The 23,473-nt window shown below is 34.2% G+C and overlaps 1 protein-coding gene across 1 annotated transcript in view; it reads left to right on the top strand.

The window, feature by feature from the left end:
* Positions 1-10,718, top strand: part of LOC143409880 (transport and Golgi organization protein 1 homolog) — a 40,030-nt gene extending 29,312 nt beyond the window's left edge. The window contains exons 19-28 of the mRNA XM_076870447.2: positions 4,134-4,235; positions 5,085-5,145; positions 5,260-5,295; positions 5,372-5,439; positions 5,551-5,651; positions 5,835-5,972; positions 6,745-6,813; positions 6,917-6,993; positions 8,594-8,756; positions 9,767-10,718. Of these exons, the coding sequence (XP_076726562.1) occupies positions 4,134-4,235; positions 5,085-5,145; positions 5,260-5,295; positions 5,372-5,439; positions 5,551-5,651; positions 5,835-5,972; positions 6,745-6,813; positions 6,917-6,993; positions 8,594-8,756; positions 9,767-10,080 (1,129 nt within the window). The 3' untranslated portion in view covers positions 10,081-10,718. The remainder of the gene's footprint in view (positions 1-4,133; positions 4,236-5,084; positions 5,146-5,259; positions 5,296-5,371; positions 5,440-5,550; positions 5,652-5,834; positions 5,973-6,744; positions 6,814-6,916; positions 6,994-8,593; positions 8,757-9,766) is intronic.
* Positions 10,719-23,473: the final 12,755 nt, after the last annotated feature.

Here is a 23,473-nt window from a genome sequence, read left to right as displayed (position 1 = left end):
TATGATTACAGAAGTACTTGTTTGTAGAATATATTTATATATTAATCTTCTTAGTGTGGAGCTAGTTATTTTTTGAAAGTTCATTTGAAGTTTTTAATCCACAAAAATACTTGGATTCTCTAAAAATAGGTTGTGTCAGATTTTATTTGTTTGTACCTGATTTTACTCTTTGGTATATATATATATATATATATATATATTGTAAAGCAAAGACAGACCTTCTTACAGACGTAACTATTTTTAGGTATTTTGACTTCTGTTGCCTAATTAATGCATTAAATATTGAAACCTTTCCATTAACTTTTCTAAAATTCTGTGATCTCCAAGCGACCTTTTTAGAATCTCAAATTTTTGTTCAGGCCAGTTCTAAATTCCTGGCCTGTTTCAAAGAAACATTTCTCATTTTATCACTTTTTTTTAAAAAGAACACTTGTTTTCTCTGTCCCTACTAGTAATCTGAATGACCTAAATGGCAATTAATTTTTTTGTAATGCAGTTAAATTGTAGCACTATTTTTCTCAACTCCTCCAAAATTCATTCAGTCATCATCGGTTGTTTTTACTCTTTTTACTCATCCCCAGGTACTATGTTAGTTCATGCCTGTGTCATCTTTTCTGTTTCTAACCTAGATCATCTGTCTTCATTCTCCATTTTTTATATTTGTATATAACTTATTTCAAATTCTTAGTAGTTTTCTCTATAGCCGCTTGAGTGGACTTTCTAAAATATAAGTCTGTCCATGTCAATATGTGCGTGTGGTTTATGAAGAATTTGCTTTCTATTTGATGACCTGTTCTTTTTTTCTTCCTTGTATCTTTTTAATAGTTTAAATATTTTTAATTATTTTCCTCATCCCCTGTATAAGCTTGATGTAATCATAAATTATAATGGAATTATAATTATATAATTATAATTTTATTCATCTTCTCATAATTTAAAGGCCATGGTATATATTCTGGATTTAATAAAAACCTGACATAGATTAATAGGTTTATTATTTTTTTTATGGGCTTTAAGTAGCTCCTGAATCAGATAACTGTTGTGGCATTGTATGTTAGTACTTCATATACTGTGAACTCCACAAGATATTCATTCAATTTATACACATATTTAAAGTTTCTGTAGTTCTGCATTCTACACTGTTGGTTTCTTATTTGAAATTATTTTCATTCTATTTGAACATTGTCCTTTAATGATAGATTTGATTAGTGTATCAAAGGTAGTACAAGGATAAACAGAGAATAGTATTTTATTCACTAAATATTGCTACCTTTATAATCTGTATTAGGTTGACATGAACTTCATGATTAGAGTTAAAACCAGTTTCCATTTTTAAAGGATCTTTCTTTTGGCTACTGAATTTTGACTGTTACTTAGTTTTAGCAATTTAAAAATATCCAATTAATTACCATCTGTTTTAAATTTTTTCTTTAAGGAGTCCATTATCATTGTTGTTTGGTCTTATCCCTCCCCTAGTTTCTGTAGTCCTTTCTCTTTTTTTAACAGTTGTATTGGGAAGTGCCTAGGTGTAGTTTTCCCCACCCCACCCACTTTTCCTCTTGCAGTTATGTTGCTTGGGATGAATTTTCGAGTCTTTTTCTAAATGTTGATTTTACCTCATTCTCTCTTCTGATTATAATAATACATATTAGAATTTGATTTCCCCTGCCTCCTACATTCTGGATTTACTTCTTCTGGATATTTTCTTCTGACCTGTCTTAAAAGTGCTAGGATTTATTTTACTTCCCAAATCTGCTGCTAAAATCATTCATTGAGTTTAGGATTTTAAAAAATTCAGGGTTTAAAATATTATTTTAGTTGCAGGTGGACACAATATATTATTTTTTATAGGATTTTTTTAAGAGAGAGAGAAAGAGAATTTTAATATTTATTTTTTAGTTTTTGGCAGACACAACATCTTTGTTTGCATGGGGTGCTGAGGATTGAACCTGGGCCGCACGCATGCCAGGCGAGCACGCTACCTCTTGAGCCACATCCCCAGCCCGACACAATATTTTATTTATTTTATGTGGTGTTGAGGACTGATCCCAGTGCCCCACACATGTGGGGCCTGTGCTTCACCACTGAGCCACAACCCCAGTCCTATTTCAGTACTACAGCTCAAACCCAGGACCTTGAGCCATGTGCTCTACTATTGAGCTACCTCCCCAGACTCCTTGCTCTTTCTCATAAGGGACTAGGGTCTTACTGCTTTCCAAGCTATCTTTAATCTCATAATTCTGCCTCTGCCTCCTGAGTATCTTCGACTGTAGGTAGGTCACCACACCCAACTATTTATTGGTTTTATAGTTTCTAATCCTTTGACAAAATTCATAATCTTTTTTTTTCCTCTTTTGTGGTGCTGGGGTTTGAACCCAGATCCTTGTGCATGCAAGGCAGCACTCTACCAACTAAACTATATTCCCAGCCCTGAAATTCATATTCTTGACTTTACTTTTTTGACTATATAAAGCGCAGTGATTTTAAAACATGTGCGGATAACCCCATTAGCTGGTTTCTTTTTCTGTGGCATTTTTTCTCACAGAATTTTGTCTTATGGAGTGCCTGGTCAGTTTTGATTGGCCAACATTGTTGTGATAATTATAGATGAAATTTGAGGACTAAGACGAAGTTACCTTCTTATAGAAAAGTGTTGAGGTTACTTGAGTAAGTTTGTCACTTTAAACTTAGTCAGCAATTAAGATAATTCAAAAATGACTTGTCTTTTCAATGTTTCAGTATTGTTCCTTTTGGATTTTTTGCCTGTTCATCACTTAAGTGTGCAGTACTTTCTAATCTAAACTCAAAGACTAGGGCTTTTATTAAGGGTCCCTTTATTGGTAGCCTCTTTTTTCCTCTAAGCCCAGGAATTTAATGAAGGCTTGGTTCAGACTCATATCTTTGTGTTATCTTTAATAGGAGAAAAGTACCTTAAAGTGCCAGCCTTACTTGTAATTCTGAGATTCCTTTTTCTAATGGATCTTGGCCACATACATATATCTTCACTGACTTTTTAGCTTGGATCCCTTCAAACACAATTTTATATTCTTATAAAGATGTTTTGATTGTTCTTAGTGCTCTCAGACTAACTCTTTGATAATTGGAAACAAAATTCTCTCTTTTCTTCAAGATTCAGTTTTCTCCATATTCCTTCTTAAGCCAGTGGGGAAAATTATTATATTCCTTTAGGCATCATTTATACCTGAAACAGTGAGCTCTTTTATTCTTTAGCATCTTACAAGGTAACTAGTATATTATAGCCACTCATAAAATACTTGCTGAAGAATTAAATGAGAAGCTATATAAGAATATATAATCCCCTTTTTCTATTTGGTATCAGTAATCCTTTTTTACTGTAGTTCTGATTTATGGAAAACTGTTTCAAGTTAATTATCTTTTGAATTGGAACTATGGCTAAAGTAGTACAAGGATAGCAGAAAATAGTATTTTTTAAATCATTAAATGTGGCTACCTTTGTGTCAGTAGATGAACATCTTGAGTTTCATGATCAGAGTTAAAACTTGTCAGTAGATAATACTCTGATAGTGGGTCAGTTTAGCTTCTTTTTCTGGTTGATAGACATTATCAAAACTCAGATTTGTCTTTTTGCTTAATTTACAATTCTTTTGAAATAGATATCTAAAGTGTGAAAAATGTTCTGTGGTTAATTGCATAGCTAAAAGATATATTCTAGAAGATTTTTTCTTTGACTGACTATATGTTTATTATGGTACCAGTCTTGGATTGAGAAAAGAGTTCCTCCATGACAAAGATATACTTAGTGTCCTACCCATGGCAGAAACGAGAAAAGAATTATCCCCTGCTTTATCCTAATATGTTTAATTATGTTAGGTTGATCAGTCCTGATCTTCCACATTGAAGTAAAGTGAGTTTTTATTATCTTACACACAGGAGACTTGCCCTTGGGGCACATGTTGTTTTCACATTTATTTTATTTACTGGTAAGTAGAGAATTAAGAGGAGAAGTTAGAAAATGTAAGTGATTTGCCAGAGTTTGATTTATGAAATTGCAGGTTTGAATTCCTATTTTATGTGCCTAAGCATTTTATAGAATTGTGGGAAGTGATATTCACAAAGAGAAACTTTTGATTTGATAACTGGTTTTATTTTAGGAAACAGAGTCAAGAAGAATGTGAGAGACTAGAAAAAGAGCAGCAGCTGTCAGCTGCAGATGAAAAGGTGGTTTCCGCTGTACAGGAAGTTAAAAATTACAAGTGAGTTCAGTTTCTAAAGGAGGGTGTCAGTGTCTAATGAATTAGTGTTAGCTTTCTTTTTAATCTTTTTTTTTTACATTATGTAGATAGAAGAAAATAGCATGGAAGTATAAATAACGAGAGGATATGAACACATTCAATTCACACAGGAGAAAAAATAAATTTCAACTTAACAAATGAAAAATGTTAACAAAAATTTACTTGTACCCAGTGGGCAAGACCATAGGGAACTTGGTCAATGCAAACAGTTCTGGGGGTTTTGTATGTTGTAGTAATTCTTTAAGAAATCAGTTTGCTGTGTGTTATATCAAGACCCACAAAAGTGTGGCATTTGATAGACCTTGGAAATCTTCTATGGATATAATTTGAAAAAAAGAAAAAGTTTTAAGGAGGAAGATATTTCTAGCAGAATTACTTGAGAACACACTGATGAACAGTTAAGGAAATTATAATTTATCAATTCAGAATCTCTAGCAATTAAATGATAAAGAAGTTATTAGTATTAGGTTTTTATTTTATTTATTTATTTTTGGTGCTTTACTACTAAGCTACATCCTTAGACCTTTTTTTTTTACTTTGAGACACAGGGTCTCAGTTGCATAGGTTCCCACTTAATTGCTGAGACTGACCTCGAACTTGTGATCCTCCTGCCTCAGCTTCCCAATCATTGGGACTACTGGCATGTGGCATTGCACCTGGCCTGTAGTATTAGTTTTGATCACACTGGATTCATATAACTATAGAAACGTTTTTCTTATGTATGATAAAAGTCTTTAAAAGTATAGCTGATGGAATAAAGGGGAAATGGTCAGAATGTTTCAAATTTTATTCAATTGTTGTAATTCTTAGGCAGAGAATTGAAGAGATGGAAGAAGAATTACAGAAAACCGAGCGCTCATTTAAAAACCAGGTAGTAATTAATACTGTCCTGTAGTTGCAGAATTCTTTGATATCTAATACAGACAATTATAGGCTATAATAATGAATTCCTAAAAACATTTTTTTAATGTGTTGTCTTTTTCAGATTGCGATGCATGAGAAGAAAGCTCATGATAATTGGGTAAGATTTTTTTCCCCTTTTCTTTTTTTTTTGCATAGCCTACCGCAACTGAATTTGAATATTTTCTCTTTGATAGCTCAAAGCTCGTTCTGCAGAAAGAGCTATAGCTGAAGAGAAAAGGGAAGCTGCTAATTTGAGACAGAAGTATGTGATTTTTGGTATCTTACTGTATGTTTTATAGTGTTTTAAGGTTATGCTAGATATTATCTATGATTGCTGTTTCATAATTCAGCCCATTCTTTCTCAATATTCAAGACTACTGGAAATGACCCAAAAGATGGCAATGCGGCAAGATGAACCTGTGATTGTAAAACCAATGCCAGGGAGACCAAATTTACAAAATCCTCCTCGGAGAGGTAGGGGGCACTTTGTAAAAGGAGCTATTTTATTTCTTGGTGCAGAATGTATGTAAATTACTTTTTATTTCTGTGTGTAATGGTTATGAAATAATCTGAATGATTTGCTAAAGCGGGAGGTGTGGGGGTTGGTGTCAGGGAGAAGGCTGCCTTAAAGTAGTAACACGGCATTGTTGTCTTTAGGTCCACTGAACCATAATGGCTCTTTTGGTCCATCCCCCGTGAGTGGTGGAGACTGTTCCCCTTCACTGACAGCAGAGCCAGCTGGGAGACCTCCTTCTGCTACTATTAATCAAAGAGATATGCCTAGAAATGGATTTGGTGAGCATTTACATGTTTTGCTTTATAGTAAACTACTTCAAGGTTTTGTTTTTTTTTCCCTTTTGAATATTCTAATGAAAACATAGAATTTGGGCCTGTACAATATATAGAAGATAATTTCTTACTTTATCTTAATGAATGTTTTCTGTAAAATCTGTTCTAGAATAGAAAACATTTTTTTTTCCTCGAGGTCCCTGTATTGTTTTTTTCTTTTAAATTTTACACTGTGAAGTGTAAACCTTTATCTTTAAATTAAATCTCTATGGTGTTCCTTTTCCAAATATTATAAAAGTAGCCTTAAACTTTATGTAGCATACATATTTCCAATATGAAATACTGAGTCTTATTTCCAATTCTAAATAGGACTGTAGTCTTGGTAAGATTGGAAGTCAGGTTATACAGACTAAAGAAAAGCCAACTTACACATACTTCAAGTCTGTAGCTTAAAGTTTAGGACCAGTACGTATTAATTTGCTGTTCTATCAACCCAAGGCAGTTCTTTATTTTACTTAAGTCTCTTCATAAATTGTGATTTATGTATTGGGCAACCCATTTTTTAAAAATATTTTTAATTGTAGATGGTGTGGTGCTGAGAATCAAACCCAGTGCCTCACACATGCTAGGCAAACACTCTGCAACTGAGCTACAACCCCAACCCCTGAGCAACCCATTTTTAATGTTGCTTTCTAGTTATTGTTGAACCCTGACCTGTCCACCAGTGGTTTATTTCTTCTGAAAAATACATACAAGGGCTCTGATCTTTTTTTCCAAGGGTCAATGGATGGACCTTTACCTAGTACTCAATGGTCTTCTGAGGCATCTGGGAAACCCGTTGCCTCTGGTAAAGAGACCAAGTAATTTCAAAGAATCTGTAATTGTGGATGCAGGATTTTTATTCTCTTCATGTTAGAATAAGTCTAAATCCATTCTTTGATCTCTAACAGACCCAGGATGTGGTCCAGCTCACATGAACAGCAGCTCCAAAAGTTCTTCTCCAGCTAAGGTGACGGATGAGGGCAAGGTAAGTTCTGTAGTTACTGTGAATCACGTGATCGTGCAGGAACATGTTGCTTTCCTACAGTACTTGCTCTTTGCTTTATCCTTCTTTGTGTTCTATTTGTACTATCCCATTTGTTTTTTAAAAAGCAAACTGTTCCCCAAGAACCTGAGACCCCCTCAGTTTCTACCATTACTTCTTTAACTGAGCATCCAGTTGGAGTAAGTACTTAGAGGTTGAGAACTGAATTGGGTTTTATTCTGTGCATTTCTGGGAAGGATATTCAGAGGATGACACTGATCTTGTTTGCTTTAAACTGCATGCAATATTGAGCTTACTTTTCTCCTTGGAAATGTGGCTTAAGTGTGTACAACTATAATGAACTACAGAATGTGAAAAGTTATCACTCTAACTTTATATGGTGTTTTGTGTTGAATGTTGTAAGGCAAAGTAAATTCATTATAAATTATATAATTCATCATTTTTATTTTTGTTTGGAAGAATGCTATTTAAGAATTCCTCCATTTGTGCAAACCCTATTTTGAGTGATTTGAATTAGATTGGTATCAGATTTTCTGAAAGTGAAATACTCTTTCAGTGCAACAATGATAATCTGAAATGACCTCTTGAGCCAGTCCCAAGTAATGGTCTCATTTGTTCACATAAGTGCATTCTCTTGTAACTGTGTTGCTATTATATCTGGTAGGTCTTCTGCAGCTCTATAATAAAATAAATTTTTAATTGTTTAGTTTCAAACTCACTACTCATAGGAAATGATAAATCAATATCTCAAATGGTGTACAGTAAAATGAAAGTAAATATTAAAGCCTTGTCTTCCTAATTTGTGTATATAGCATTGTGTTGGAAAATACTTCTCTAGTTCAGTGTATACATATTCCAGGAATATACATTTCTGTAGAAATCTAAGGGCAGCTTAGATAAGACCACCAAACCCCTTTGTAGTAGAAGATTTAAAAGAGAGCAAACACCCGTTGTTATAGAGGAGTAGAGGTGGGAAAAGCATGGCTTGGAGGCAAACCTGGGATTGAGACCCTTTAATATGCAGTGTGGCCTTCAACAAATTATCATAATCCATTTGCTTTTGTTCCCTCTTATTTAAAACAAGACAGTCTACTTAAAGATCTCAGAGGTTGAATAATTATGAAAGACTTACTGAAGATACTCTGAATAGTAGCTATTATTACATGGGTACAGAATGTATTTTTCATTTTATTCTGTTCATTCTTAATATGGAAGTAATGAGCTACTGTGATGAAAGGGAAGTGATGGGGAGGGGGGGTCTCCCTTTGAAATAGGTTGTAGTGAATACAGCATGACATACTGGTCAGAAATCACCTCTGTTAATAACCTCTGCCAATCCTCTTGCCTTTCCCTTTCCTGTGCAGATATAATCACTAACAAACTGCTCCCTCTTGTGGAATCCTTCTAACTTCTGTAAGCTGTCAGTGGGAATACACAGGAGGGGTGGGTAGAGTTTTGTTGCACTGATGGTATTCTCTGGACAGGTGCCTGTTTTGGGTTTTAGCTTTTATCGGTGTTGGTACTTTGTCTTAATACATAGGAATTTTAAAACTTTTAACTGCTTTCAAATCTTAAATTGCAGGTTAATATGGCTATGAAAGGGCCCCCTCCTTTCTCAGGGGTACCCTTCATGGGCCCCCCTATGGAACCCCCAATGGGACGGCCTCCACCACCTCCCTTTTGGTATGGACCGCCATTTCAGCTCGGTGGGCCTTTTGGGCCTCAGCCAATTCCTCCACCATTTGGTATGATGATCTGAACAGTAGTGATTGACTTATAAATCACATTCATCTTTCATTTCTATTGCTTGCTAAAACAGTTGGTTGCTATCTCAGGTCTTAAAAATGAAAGGATACAACTGAGTACATTTTAACTTTTCCTCCAGTTTTCTGGGATATATGGGACACTACATAATCTTATACTGAGATAGGCAATAGCTATCTCATAGACAAGGATAAGGGGGTATATAGAGAAAAGCCACAAATATTACTTCTGCAGATGTTTGTTGAAAATATGTTGATATGCACTGCAATAGATGGAAAGGTGGATGAGACACATGCCATAACTTAAAATTTTGTCACAGATATGAAAATCCTATAACATAAAGTTTGTAATCACCCATAATGGAAGCATAAGCAGTAGGTTATAGAATATAGAAAAGGAAAAGTCAAACCCTCCTTACCTTGAGAAAAGTCAGAGGGAAGTGTTAAAGAGGAGGATTTAACAGTGACCTAATAAATGTTGCTGATTTAATTAGGTGGCTGTGGAAGGCCTTTTCCAGGGGGGCATGCACCTTGATTCTGATGGCATGTGTAAAGTCCATGCTGAAATACTTCATGAATTTTTAATGGATACAATAATAAATAGTGGGATTTCCTTTTATCAAAATTTCTTTGATGTAGTAAAGTTCTTATTTCATAATCTATCATCTTGTCATGGTAATATAGTACTTCCAAATATAAATGGAGCTCTTTTGAGATAGAAATAATTCTGCAATTATATAGTAGGGAAAGAAAAAAGATAAGCCTGGAGCTAGGTAGAGCCATGTTTAAATCCTTAATATGTTGCTTCATGGCTGGTTGGCCAGGCTATAACCTAAACTTGTTCCATTTCAGTTTGCCTCATCTGGCAAGTCAGGATGTTCACCAGTTGATGTTCTAGGCTTGGGAGAAATTAAAGACTATATTAACATACTTGAAATCACCCAAGTTCAGAAATTTCTGGGTATTTACATCACTTCCTTTTTATTTTCCAGGTCCTTGTATGCGTCCACCAATAGGCTTCAGAGAATATGCACCAGGTGTTCCACCTGGACAATGGGATTTGCCTTTTGACCCTCGTGATTTTTTTCCAGGACCTGCACCATTTAGACCTTTAGGCTCATTTGGCCCAAGAGAGTACTTCATTCCTGGTGCCCCATTACCACCTCCAACTCATGGTCCCCAAGACTATGGGCCACCACCTGCTGCAAAAGACTTAATGTCTTCAGGCTTTAAAGATGAACCTCCACCTACACCCGATTCTCAGAGTAGTGAGGGCTGTTCACAGGCCTTAAAACAGGGCCCATAAAATTAACCTCTGACACTTAGTCAGAAAGTGGACTATGAACTATTCATTGTGTTGAAGGATTATTGGCTTGAAAATATAAAAGTTTATTTTAAATGCCTTATGTTTTTAGAATGAAGCTGCCTTGGCGCAGTATACATTTGGAGCCAAAATATTTTCCCCCTAAATATCCCCCACTTAAACTAGAGTATCCTTCCAACTTTAAAACGTGCAATAAGGAATACCTTTGTTTTAGTTAATGTAGCATATACAATTGCTAAATGATTTAGAATGTCATAATTATGGACATTTCCTGTGGAAATGCTTTAAGAACATGTATTTCCATTATCCTATTTTTAGTGTATTCCAGTTGATAACAGAGAAATGGTGTTTTATAACCTTGATTTTTCTCTTTAAATATCTGGTCACAGAGACTGTTACGCTAAAAATGTTTACTCAAAGATCATAAACTTCATTTTCCTTCTTGCTGAAGTTCTTTGTTGTAATAGTTCATAAAAAATTGTTTATTAATATTTCCCAAGTGTCTGTTGATTCATTGGATCGTCATGAGACTTTGTGCCATTGGGGAAGCATGTAAACTCACTCTCAGAACTGAAGATGGTGACTTGGCAGCATATTTCCTGTTGCTCACTGTTAAGGAGGCTGGACCTTGGTCAACTGTGGACTTACACAGAGGAATTTCTTTTACTTGTGAGAAGTCTTGTGGCTCTATTTTTGTAGCACATTCATGTACTTTTTTCTAACCACTGTTCATGTGAGAATGGTTTTCTGAAAATGAGTTTACATTAGTAGCAAGAGTTGTTTGACCTGAAGTTCTACTGCTTTTGCCATTATTGCATTATAACAGTAAAATATAGGGTGGTATGTTGTGTCTATAAAAAGTAAGGAAATTAACCAACAATAAAAATTAATTTAAAAAAAAATAATAAGGAAATTTCTTTAAAAAAATGTACACACACACTCTTCTCTTTCCCATACCTTGCCACTGATTTTCAAGGAATATGATAAAAAAATTAGAAAAGTATAATCCTCTGAGAAAGAATGAATGAAACTCTAAGGCTTATAATGTCTTTAATCAGCAACTATGGGCTGAATTAAATTCTTTTTTTTAACAGATACTCAAATATATTTTATTTAAAAATCAATTAAAGCAAGTCCTGAATCTGTAACTACTGTCTTTAAAACAATGTTCCTAACAACTAGCTCTCCAGAGCTGTAATTTTAATTACAGCAATTTTAACAGTACATTTTAAGAGGTTTAAGATTTAAATAAAATTATAAAAGCCTAGTACTTATGTTTACTGCTAGACCATATTCTTCTATTCTTTACTAGAAAGTAATAGGATTGTTGAAACCTAGAACATATCATTGTTCTTTTTATGTCCCCTAAGTATTCTCAAAATAGGGGCAAAAGCTTCAGTGTGAAACAAAATCTCTGTGAAACAAAATCTCTAAACTTCTGAAGATGACTCAGAATCAAAAAGAATGAGTCCGTTAGGAAGAATTCAATCTACATAGCCTCCATTTAATATCAGAAGCAGCAGCTGTGTGTAAGAGGAAAACCATATAATAGCTTATGCCATTTTTAACCATGTAAAATAAAATTTAAGTCACAAACACCAATTTTGAATGTATCTTTCAACCTCTACAGGACACAAGGCAATGCTGAAGTTACTATAACTTCTAATTTTAAAATAGCATTTAAATAAAGGTGATATCAGCTAGGAAGATAGATTTTCAAGGAAAGGCAGATTTATTTTTTTATTCAAAGCAACAGTAGTTTTCCTTCTAAAGCCTGTTTTGTATTTATTCTATTAGTAAGCTATAATGCATTCTACGTAGTTTATCTGAGCAGTTCTGAACCCACCCATAGTTGCCTCTCCTTACATCCATCTGATTGTACCACTTCTGTAGCAAAGCCCAAGGTAGCTGCCCATATACTGGTTGTGAGAGAATACTGTCCCTTGATTCAATTATACTTTTGTATCTCAAAAGTTTTAGAAGTCCTCTCCAGCAAATTGTGTTTGAGTTTAGTTACTAAAATCATTTCATTTGTGAAGCAGTAGTGTTTCAACCTGAAAGTATTACTGCTATAGTTGTAATTATTGTCCAGTGACTCATCCCCTCCCACACTAGAAAGTAAATTTAAACAACTAATTTGTGAGATACAGATTGTTTTGTGTTAATTGCTTCAAGATAAAACCACCTTTTTTGGCGGGGGAGGTTTGGTCATTCAGGTCTGAATTAAAGCTAAGCTAATGACAATGTTCAATTTAAGTTTGTTTAATGCTGATGAAAGACATTCATACAAAGCATCCTCTTTTTTTTTTTTTTTCATATAACCCCATTCTTTGGTGGCAGCTGGGGTTGTGGCTCAGTGGTAGAGTACTTGCCTAGCACAGGCAAGGCCCTGGGTTTAATCCTCAGCATCACATAAATAAATAGAGGTTAAAAAAAGCATTCTTATGTGAAGGATGCTAAATGTTTCTTCATATAAATTATCACTTTGAGGGGCTGGGGTTGCCTGTGAGGCACTGGGTTTGATCCTCAGCACCACATATAAATATAAAGGTACTGTGTCCATCTACAACCAAAAAAAAGGTTTGTTTTTTTTTAAATTATCACTTTGATATACATGTTTTATAGTCTATGAAAAAACAGAAAGAACAATGTATCAGTTTTGCTACATTTTAATAGTAGATTTTAAGGGAGCAACTTCAACATCAGTAACATCAAACAAAAAGGTACTGAGTACTCCACAGGGTACAGAGTGCTGCCAAGCACCTTGGAAAGTTTACATGACATGGAGAAGATGAGGCCCTTCTCTTGAGAAGTTTACAGTCTGGAAATTTTGACTACTCAGAGTTTCAGTTGAGTGAACATTTTATTAAGGCAAATTCTTCATTTCCTAGAACTACTGTAAACTGAACTATTTTTGCACTTGTGAAATTAACCCAATCCAGATGAAAGAAAAGACTAAATTTGGTTGAGAATTCTTTCAGCCTCATATAGTTTTATTAACATTCATCTAGTAAACAAAATTGACCTAACAGACAACTGAAAAATTAAAGACTAGATCTCTTGAAGTGCAAGGGCTAAAATAACTGTTATTCATTTTAAAAAGCAAACAGATGGTATGATTAGGGTTTACACTAGTTTAAAAATAGGCCAAGTATTGCATTCCCTTCATGCATTGTTCATTTAAAATAGTGAATATTAAAATACATGGGTTCTACATGTAACCCACAAAAAAGCTCCTTACAAAACTTTTATGTTCTCTGTATCAAATATCCACCTTGTGTACTATGAAAGATTTATTTATGTCTCATCATTAAGTTAAAAGTAATGTAAATGGTGAAATTACAATAGGCTAATGATCTGCATATTTTCATATGAATGTCAATATATCTAAATAGGAAATAAATGGCAGTTGTATCTACCTATATTTAAAAAAAAATAGAATATCTTTCCAGATTTTGCATACCCATCACTTTATAAAGACAAGGTATGCAGGTTTTAAGGTTTCACTATCAGTTGTCAGAAAACAGCAGTTGTTCCTGCAGTATCTCATTAGCATCTGACTCAATTATATTTAGATGACATGATTTAAACCCACCCAAAATTTTGTAATTATTCTGAGAGAGATGGTTTTAATGTTAACCCTAGAATCATTAATGTTAACCCTAGAAACAATAGCAATGTGATGTAGAACAACTAATCAACATGACTAAAAATATGCTTACTTTCAGAAAAACAATCTGGTCATCTGGAAAAAAATCACAGCTACAATCTGGGGGGCACTCCCCTATAAGATATTGATCTGGTCAAGGCACACTATTTCTAAGTAGAACTATCAGATAAGGGTGAATTTAGTCCAGCTCTAAGGAACAGCCTATAAGACAGACCATAACTGATCCAATTTCCTTTCAAAGCAATCTGGAACTATCCTACCCAATTCAATTCAAAAGTTTGAAGTTAATTCAAATCAAAAGACCATATTGGAGCAAAAGTGAGCAAATGTGTAAACTCTAGCACATTCTTATTGCTGTATTTTAAAGTTTGAAGATGAGCATACCTACTACAGCAGTATTGTTCCAGGAAGCAGGGTAGGAACAGTGGTAAATTAGGAAAAAGACTATTAATTGCAGAATTAATAGAAAGGTAAAAACATGTTTCAAAATCTACAATAAACCTTGTATCCAAAGGAGTCATAACAATGAGGTGCTGGACTTTAGTTCTGTGGTACAGCTTTGCAATGGACTCACTGGCCTATAGGTACGGCTCACTTCCTGCCTCCTGAAGGATGAATATGCTACCCAGAGCTATGATGGTTTCTACTGAGTGGTATAATTCACAGAAATTCCACATTACTCATGTCAGAATCATTCCTTGTGCAAAGTTTGATGTAGATGAAGATAAAGTGGTTTCTTGGTCAATAACTGAAATTTCTTTCTTTTAAAGTCAATGGGTTTCTTGTATCTGTAACCACAATAGAAAGATGATTGTTTAAAATACTTTGATGATTGATTTACTCCAATGTTACATTCTAGATAAGAGGGACTAAGAAGAAACATGAACTAGTAACCATTAGTACAGTATGAATCCTATATGTATGTCACTTACAGTTCTATTACAATTGGCCCAGGTTTAATCTCATCCATCTCCATGAAAGCAAAACACTTGGTGCTGGTAAACCTTTTTTTAGGCTTGTAGTGTTTGAATTCAAAGAAGATAGCTGCACCTAAGGAATTAAAACAAACCACATAAGCCAGAGACTACACATTTCTTATGTGTCACCAGAAGCCTATGATTTTACAAAGTAACATGTGTCAAACAGTCTGATGACACAACTGTTGATAACTCACTGTGGCTGTCACTCCAAGCTCTTCTACCATGTCTGAGTGACATTTCTCCATATCATTTAATTCTACAAAGTACAACAAAATTGTATAGCAAGAATGTAAGTTATGTACACAGGTAGAATCATAAACTACCAAAGAATATAAAATATTAAATACCACAAGAAAAACAGAAGTTACTTAAGTATCAGCAGTACCTATAGAAATGGTTTCAATAAGCACCTATATTACAATAGAAATTTAAAAGAGTTCCTTTGATATTTTATTTCTCTCCCTCCTGAAACCACCATGCCCAGATTGTCCTTTCCATATTCTTACAAACTAACTGCCAGTTATAGTATCTTTTTACCCAATGCATCTTATTGAAAGAAAAAAAATAATTCCTTAACTGTTAGAAAGTAATCATTAGGTTCCTAAAAGGACTTAAGGTAATTATTAGAGAACCTGCTTTCCTTAACTCTGTATTATGAGAAATACTTCCCTGTCAAATAATATTTAACCACATTATTACGCAACTAGATAATGCAACTGCTAATTCTCATATTTAAAAAAAAAATTGTTTATTTGACTTTAAGTCAATATTCATAACTATGTGAAATAAGATCTTGTTTTAAGTACACTATCAACACAAACCCAGATAAGTACTTTCCTTAAGAAGTCCTTAAGAAGTCAGTAACTGACAATTACAAACCTTTGGTTAATTTTTCAATATGCTTCTGGAGCTCAATGTCCACATTAAAATGAACATATTTATCTTATCTTCTTGAAGCCACAGGAGTATCTTGCACAGGAGTTAAATCTATGCCATTCAGATCTGGAGAAACAAATAAGTTTCTGCTTATGAGCATTCACATATACAGACGGAAAATCTAGAAACTGCAAAGGTTACAGTTCCTAAAGAGGCATGGAAAGAGCTGAGAAGAGATTCTCAGGCTAAGAAATTCCTATTTGGTGTGAGCAAGTATGTGAGAGTTGTTGAAGTTCATGGGGTATGTGGAGAGAAATGAATATAGACTGGATAGGAGTCCTCATGAAGGGGACAAGGAAGCCTTTACATGGCCAAGTGGACAAAACTTGATCTTCATAGTGAAGTGGTAAAAAGAACAAACATGTTTTCCTTAGGGAATAGCCCACTATATTTTTCTATGCAAAAAAAAAAAAAAATCTGGAGTATATAATTTGCCACAATGGAGCTCTGCCACCAATTTCTAACTTTGATCAAGTATATGGCTTATTTAGAAAAGCCTTTAAACCTAACCTTATCATAATTTCCCTGTTAAGAACCAAAAATGGATGAGAACAGCCAACAAAAACCCTTTTGTTAATGAATAATTTTTCATATATATATTATCTAAATTCTGGTTATACTGTTTACAACATACCCTGAATTTACAACAACCAGATGGTACGTTATATATAGTTTTAATTTTCTGGGTTTTAAAATCTCAGTTTAATGAAATTCAACATGGACTCATTTAATAACTCCTCAGTGTTTATGTGTTATTCATTTATGTGTCTCAAAAAGCTCAAAAACAATTTAGTACATTTAATAGTTAAAAAATATTTACATAAAAATATTTCAGTTTAACATATGCAAAGGTAACTTAACATTTACAACATCATTAAATATTTTTGTGTTTTAAGTATACTTTCTGAATGAGTATGCAGTTTTACAAATGGTCTATCAAACAATGTAAATATTTTCGAGTATACTATATATTTGATAAGTGGTAACATCGGAATTTAAAAGTGTACCAGTATTAGTGCTGTGGATTATGTTCTTTAAATAAATCTTTTTCTTTGTGGTCATATTTTTCTTTTAATTAGCACTAATTAACCCATGGATCTGACTTTATTTCTGCAATTGATAAAAGTTCCTCCATTTAATTTCAGCACCCATCTGTTCCTTTGGTGCAAAACTACAGATTAAAATAAGCCATTTGTACTAATTATAGTTATTTCTGTAAAATGGTATAATTTATTCCTTAATCACATCTTCATCCCACGGGATTGCTTTCAGGGCATGGATGTTATGGACGCACCCTACTTCCCTGTCCCCTGATTTTCATCTGCCTCTGTAGGACTCACCTATGTAGATACCTCAGTAGCACAGGAAGAAGAGGGGCTGAAGCAGGAGAGATGGGAAAACAGGACATGGGGCTTTGTGTAGAAAACTACACACCCATGGAAGGTGAGGAGTGCTATGGTTAATCTACATCCTGAAGGCTGTAGCTGCTGTTAAACATACACTGTGTATGTTTAGTCCGCACATTAGCTGGAATCTGAAGAGCAAAAATCTGTACAAACTCAAAAGCAAGTAGGAAATATATTTTGTAAGTCTTTCAGAACTATGTTCTGTTATGATCTCTTCTAGGATTTTGCCTCATTATAGAATGCATTAAAGTAAGTTGTCACATATAAAACACCATCCCCTGTCAAAAACTTCGTCCCATATGAGAAAAAGCATAATGCAATTTGCCAGTTATTTACCCTTTACACTAACTGTAATATAGGGATCAATGCACTGTCCAGCGTCTTTCAGACCAATTTTCTCAATCCTGATAGTGAGTAATGTCATTCCCGGTTCTGATGGCAACCTTGGTAATAAAGTACCCGGCAACAGAGAAACCTCAATAAAAGTTAGCTCCACCAATAATTCAGAGTAAATACTTTGACAAACAGAAGATATAGCCTACCTCTTAAGAACTAGCTAGGCATTATGTATTTTTATTTCCAAAATTCATGAACATCTGATTTATACTTTTTTAGAAAAATATTTAATTTTACACATAATATATCTGCATTTCCCAACCATACAATCACCTTTAAGCAGAAATAATTTCTATAATAATAGTGTATAGTATGTATAATAAAAGTTTGTTAAAAACATCACTTGAGGAAGCCCAATTATTCATAATAGTATAATATGCTCACATAATATTTATATTCCATATGTACTTCTATATTATACTCAGCATCTTAATATGAAGTGGTAGAACAAAGACAAGAAAAGCTTTTAAAATACTTGTTATTCTGTTCTAAAGTCTGAGACATTTAATATCAGAGTTGATCAATACATTCTTTCCTTTAGTTACTCCTAATAAAGAATAATTTACAATTTCATATTTATGTTTTAATTTAACTATATAGTCTAACTTCTATTCTTCATTCTATTTTGTATGATTTATTCTCAGAAATTAGTACTATACAGACTGCCATATAAAAGGGCCATTTGTATAACTGAACATTTTCCCCAAAACCAACTAAAATTTTTAAAACTAAAAACCCACCCAGAACAACATGACAACATTCACCCACCAAGAACATATGAAGAAAGAAATCAACTGTTCAGTATGTTCCCTTTTTCGAAACTATCAATAGAGGACAGATGCAAATAAGCTGATTTTAATCAAGTATGTATACAGAACCTCAAAATACATTTAACAAAAGATTTTGGTTAATGTTTTTCAAGTTTCTATTCATCAATGTGTTATGCTACTTTTAATGATGAGTTATTTGAAATAAATGAAGCAATCAACACACTATATTTGAAAATACACATTTGATTGATGGCAAATGTGGCTTGAGGAAATTTTGGGAGGTGATGGGAATGTTCTGAACTTGTATAGTGATGACAGATGCAAAACTCTATAGAGGTGTCAAAAATCAATGAATTTTATTCTTACAGAAGGGAAATGTTATGATATACAAATTATACCTCAACAATGCTGTTAAAAATGTATTACTTTCTAATTTAAACAAATATGAAGACCATACAGACAAATGCAAGAATGGGAAGGCCTGGAGGCTGCATTCCACTGTTGCATTAACAAAACTAAATGAGCTCAGGCTGATAGCATTAAATATATACATAATACCTTTTATGCATCTTCTTTGATTGACAAATGAGGGTACTTTTCCAAGAGGGGCTTGTACCTGGACATCTGGGATGAACTTCAGAGAGCTAAGAAACACCTCTGAAATTTTATGAAAAATGTGAATATGTATACATTTATATTTATATACATACATATTCACATGTATGTATATTATATATGAATTTTTCTGCAGAAAAGTTTATTCTATTATGTAGTACATGGCTGTATAAATATGCTACAGTTTATGTACAAATTCTTGTGTTGATAGATATTTGAATTACTTCAACTGTTTGGATATAGTTAACAAGGCTATTATAAATACTCTTCTGAACATCTTCTGGTGCCCATAAGCACCCATTTCTGAAACAGAGGAATCACTAAGTCACCTGGCATGTTACCTCCATACCTACTATGTAACAACAATCCATTTCCCAAGGTGGTTGTGCCAATTTTTATTCCTAGCCCAAGTGCAGTAGTGTTCCCATTGCTCCACTTCCTCATTAGGTACTGTTTTCTCAGATTCTTCATGTTAGCCAATTTTGGTATAAAGAGATCAATCATTTTAATTTGCATTCCTCTGAAGATTAATAAGGTTGAGCACCTTTTTGAATAAATCAAATAAATGATTTCCTCTTTTCTGAAGTGTGTTCAAATATTTTGCTCGATTTTTTATTGAGATGTCTATCTTATTCAGCTGTAGGAGGTCTCTATTTTTTTGCTAGACAAATGTTTTACAAATAGCTTCTTAGTAGTTTTCTTTTATAAAGACTTTTTGTTGAAGTAGAGCATATACATTTTAAAATGTACAAATTGTTAGCACAGTTTGCTGAACTTTCACAAAGTGAATACACCTGTATAACTAGCATCAGATCTAGGAAAGATATGATCAGCCTCCTGGGAGTGTCCTTCCCCACACCCTATCCAATTCACTCTTCCAAAAGATAGCAACGGTTGCTAACTTCTAACACCAAGTATTAGTTTTGAATGTTAAGAATGACTTTTGTCTGCCATGGTGTCTTCTGATTATGATAAATACTTACTGCTAGTAATATCAAATTTCTTAATATCTTCCTCTACAATCAGTGCTTTTTATGTTATATTTAAGAAAACTTACCCCACTCCAAAATCATAAAGGTATTATCTTGAAAGCATTTTATTGTTTTGCCATTCACACTTAATTCTATATGTCACACAGAATTATTGTCTATGGTGTATAGTAGGAGCTTTAATTTCATTCAATTTCACATAAATACTCAATTGTCTCAGCACTACTTATTAAAAAGACTGACATTTTCCACCACTGATCTGCAGTCCCACCTCAATCATAAATCATGTGGCAATCACTTTCTGAGTTTTCTGTCTTACCGAACTGTTTATCCTCTTATCACTAATACAGTATCTTAATTCTATAGCTGTATAAAAGGTCCAGGAACTGCAATAAAAATTCAGATGAATTTCAGAAAGAGTCTATCTTTATAAATTACTTCTTCTAATTTATGAGCTAGTATATGTCTTTACATTTTAAAAATCATAACATTTATTTAATAGAAGTTTATTTGACCTAAAAGCCTTCAGAAATAAAGACCTACAGATCCAGGGAAAACTCCTGTTTTTATGTTTATGTTCCATGAAGAATGGATGGCCATGTAGAAATGACTGGAAAGGGGGTGTGAGCTAATGGTAAAAGGCTGCCAGGGTCCTAGCAAGCCCTGTCTGGTCAGATTCTTCTTGGCCTCTCTGTATAGCCTTCTTTCCTTCTGGACCTAAGGCAGGTCCTGTCTGGAATGAGGGTTTTTAAGGGAGGGGGGGAAGGGAGGGTAAGGGGACAGGAAGGGAATAGCAGGGAGGGTAGAGGAGAGAGAGAGAGAGAGAGAGAGAGAGAGAGAGAGAGAGAGAGAGAGAGAGAGAGCGCTTTCTAGGTTTTATGAGAGAAGGCTTTGGGAGAGAAGGGTGAAGGACAGGAGAGCAGGAGGAGGGCAGAGGCTTTGCTTCTGAGGTTGCTTTCGGGATTCCGATCTCCTTCAGTTAGAAGTTCTCAGCAAGCCAAAACCCCACCCTTTGGGCTATCATATTTTTCCCCCTCTCCCTCCCTCCTCCTCCCTTTCTCCTTTTAAGAAGGGAATGTGTAGATCTTTCCATCTTCTAAGATCTTCTTTGATTTCTCTGTTTAGGGTTTTGTAGTTTTCATTGTATAGATCTTTGACTTCTTTCGTTGATTCTCAAGTATCTTATTTTTTTTTTTTTGAGGTTACTGTAAATGGGGCAGTTTTCCTCATTTCCTTCTCAGAGGCTTTGTCACTGATATACAGTAATGCCTTTGATTTATGGGTGTTGATTTATATCCTGCTCCTTTGCCGAATTCATTTACTATTTCTGGAAAGATCTACCTTGCTCTTGGGATAGGCAGAATTAATATTATCAAAATGACCATACTACCAAAAGCACTATATAGATTTAATGCAATTCCAATCAAAATCTCAATGGCATTCCTCATAAAAATAGAAAAAGCAATCATAAAATTCATCTGGAAAAATAAGAGACCAAGAATAGCTAAAGAAATCCTTAGCAAGAAGAGTGAAGCAGGGAGTATCGCTATATGAGACCTTAAACTATACTACAGAGCAATAGTAACAAAAACAGCATGGTATTGGCACTAAAACAGACTGGTAGACCAATGTTACAGAATTGAGGACACAGAGACTAACCCACAAAATTACAATCATCTTATTTTAGACAAAGGTGCCAAAAACATGCACTGGAAAAAAGATAGCATTTTCAACAAATGGTGCTGGGAAAACTGGAAATCCATATGCAACAAAATGAAATTAAACTCATAACTCTCACCATGCACAAAACTTAACTTAAAATGGATCAAGGACGTAGGAATTAAGCCAGAGACTCTGTGTCTAACAGAAGAAAAAGGTAGGCCCTAATCTTCATCATATGGGTTAGGCCCCAACTTCCTTAATAAGACTCCTATGGCACAAGAATTAAAACCAGGAATCAATAAATGGGATGGATTCAAACGAAAAAGTTTTTTCTCAGCAAAAGAAACAATCCGTGAGGTGAACAGAGAGCCTACATCCTGGGAGAAAATCTTTACCCTTCACACATCAGATAGAGCACTAATCTCTAGGGTATATAAAGAACTCAAAAAGCTAAGCACTGAAAAAACAAGTAACCCAATCAAAAAATGGGCCAAGGACTTGAACAAACACTTCTCAGAAGAGGATATACAATCAATCAACAAATATATGAAAAAATTTTCAACATTTCTAGCAATCAGAGAAATGCAAATCAAAACTAAGATACAACTCTAATCAGAATGGCAGCTATTATGAAGACAAACAACAATAAGTGTTGGCAAGGATGTGGGGAAAAAGGCATACTCATACGTTGCTGGTGGGACTGCAAATTGGTGTAGCCAATCTGGAAAGAAGTATGGAGATTCTTTGGAAATCTGGGAATGGAACCACCATTTGACTGAGCTATTGCTCTCCTTGGACTATACTCAAAGGACTTAAAAACAACATACTACAGGGACACAGCCACATCAATGTTTATAGCAGCACAATTCACAATAGCTAAACTGTGGAGCCAACCTACATGCCCTTCAGTGGATGAATGGATTTTTAAAAATGTGGCATATATACACAATGAACTTTTTTAAAAGAGAATAAAATCATGGCATTTGCAGGTAAATGGATGGCATTGGAGAAGATAATGCTAAGTGAAGTTAGCCAATCCCCAAAAAACAAATGCCAAATGTTTTCTCTGATATAAGGAGGCTCACTCATAATAGGGTAGGGAGGAGGAACATGGGATGAATAGATGGATTCTAGATAGGGAAGGGGGGAGTGAGGGAAAGGGAGGAGGCAGGGGATTAGCCTCCTAATGAATGTGGAATGAATGTGATGGACATCATTATCCAAAGTACATGTCTGAAGACACAAATTGGCTGTCAACCTACTATATATACAAACAGAGATATGAAAAATTGTGGTATATATGTGTAATAAGAATTGTAATGCAAAAAAAAACAAGTACATGTATAACGTGAATTGGCATGAACATGCTTTATACAAAGATATAAAAAATTGTGCTCTATATGTGTAATAAGAATTGTAATACACTCCATTGTCGTGTATTTTAAAAAAATAAAATCAATAAAAGAAAAAGAAGGGAATGGGGAATGGGTAGGGAAAAACTGTGGAATGAACCCAAACTAACTTTCCAATGCACATATGTGAATATACTATAATGAAACTCATCATTTTGAATATCTATAAGATACTAATTCTTAAAAATGTAAATAAATAGATCAGTAAAGTGGATCAAAGGGAACAGTGGGAGGGAGGATGGGGAGGGTGAAGGGACTGAATTGGAGCAAATTATATTCCATGCATTTATAATTAGTCCAAATGAATCTAATGTCAAGAATAACTATTATGAACAAATGAAAAAAAGAATAATGACTTCACTGTTTTTATAAAATGCATTCTCATAAACAATTCAATCAAGAGAAATGAAAAAAGTAAAAGAGAACGTACAATTAAACATCTCACCAACCATAACAATTATTAAGTCACTCTTCCATCTTTTTCCCTAATTTCAAGATTACTTTAGTTTCCTTTTCCTTTTGATATTCTTTTCTTTCTT

Source organism: Callospermophilus lateralis, chromosome 11, assembly GCF_048772815.1.
Source record: "Callospermophilus lateralis isolate mCalLat2 chromosome 11, mCalLat2.hap1, whole genome shotgun sequence".
NCBI classification, from domain to species: Eukaryota; Metazoa; Chordata; class Mammalia; order Rodentia; family Sciuridae; genus Callospermophilus; species Callospermophilus lateralis.
The sequence above is the reverse complement of the archived record's forward strand: the minus strand, read 5'-3'. Positions and strand labels throughout refer to the sequence as shown.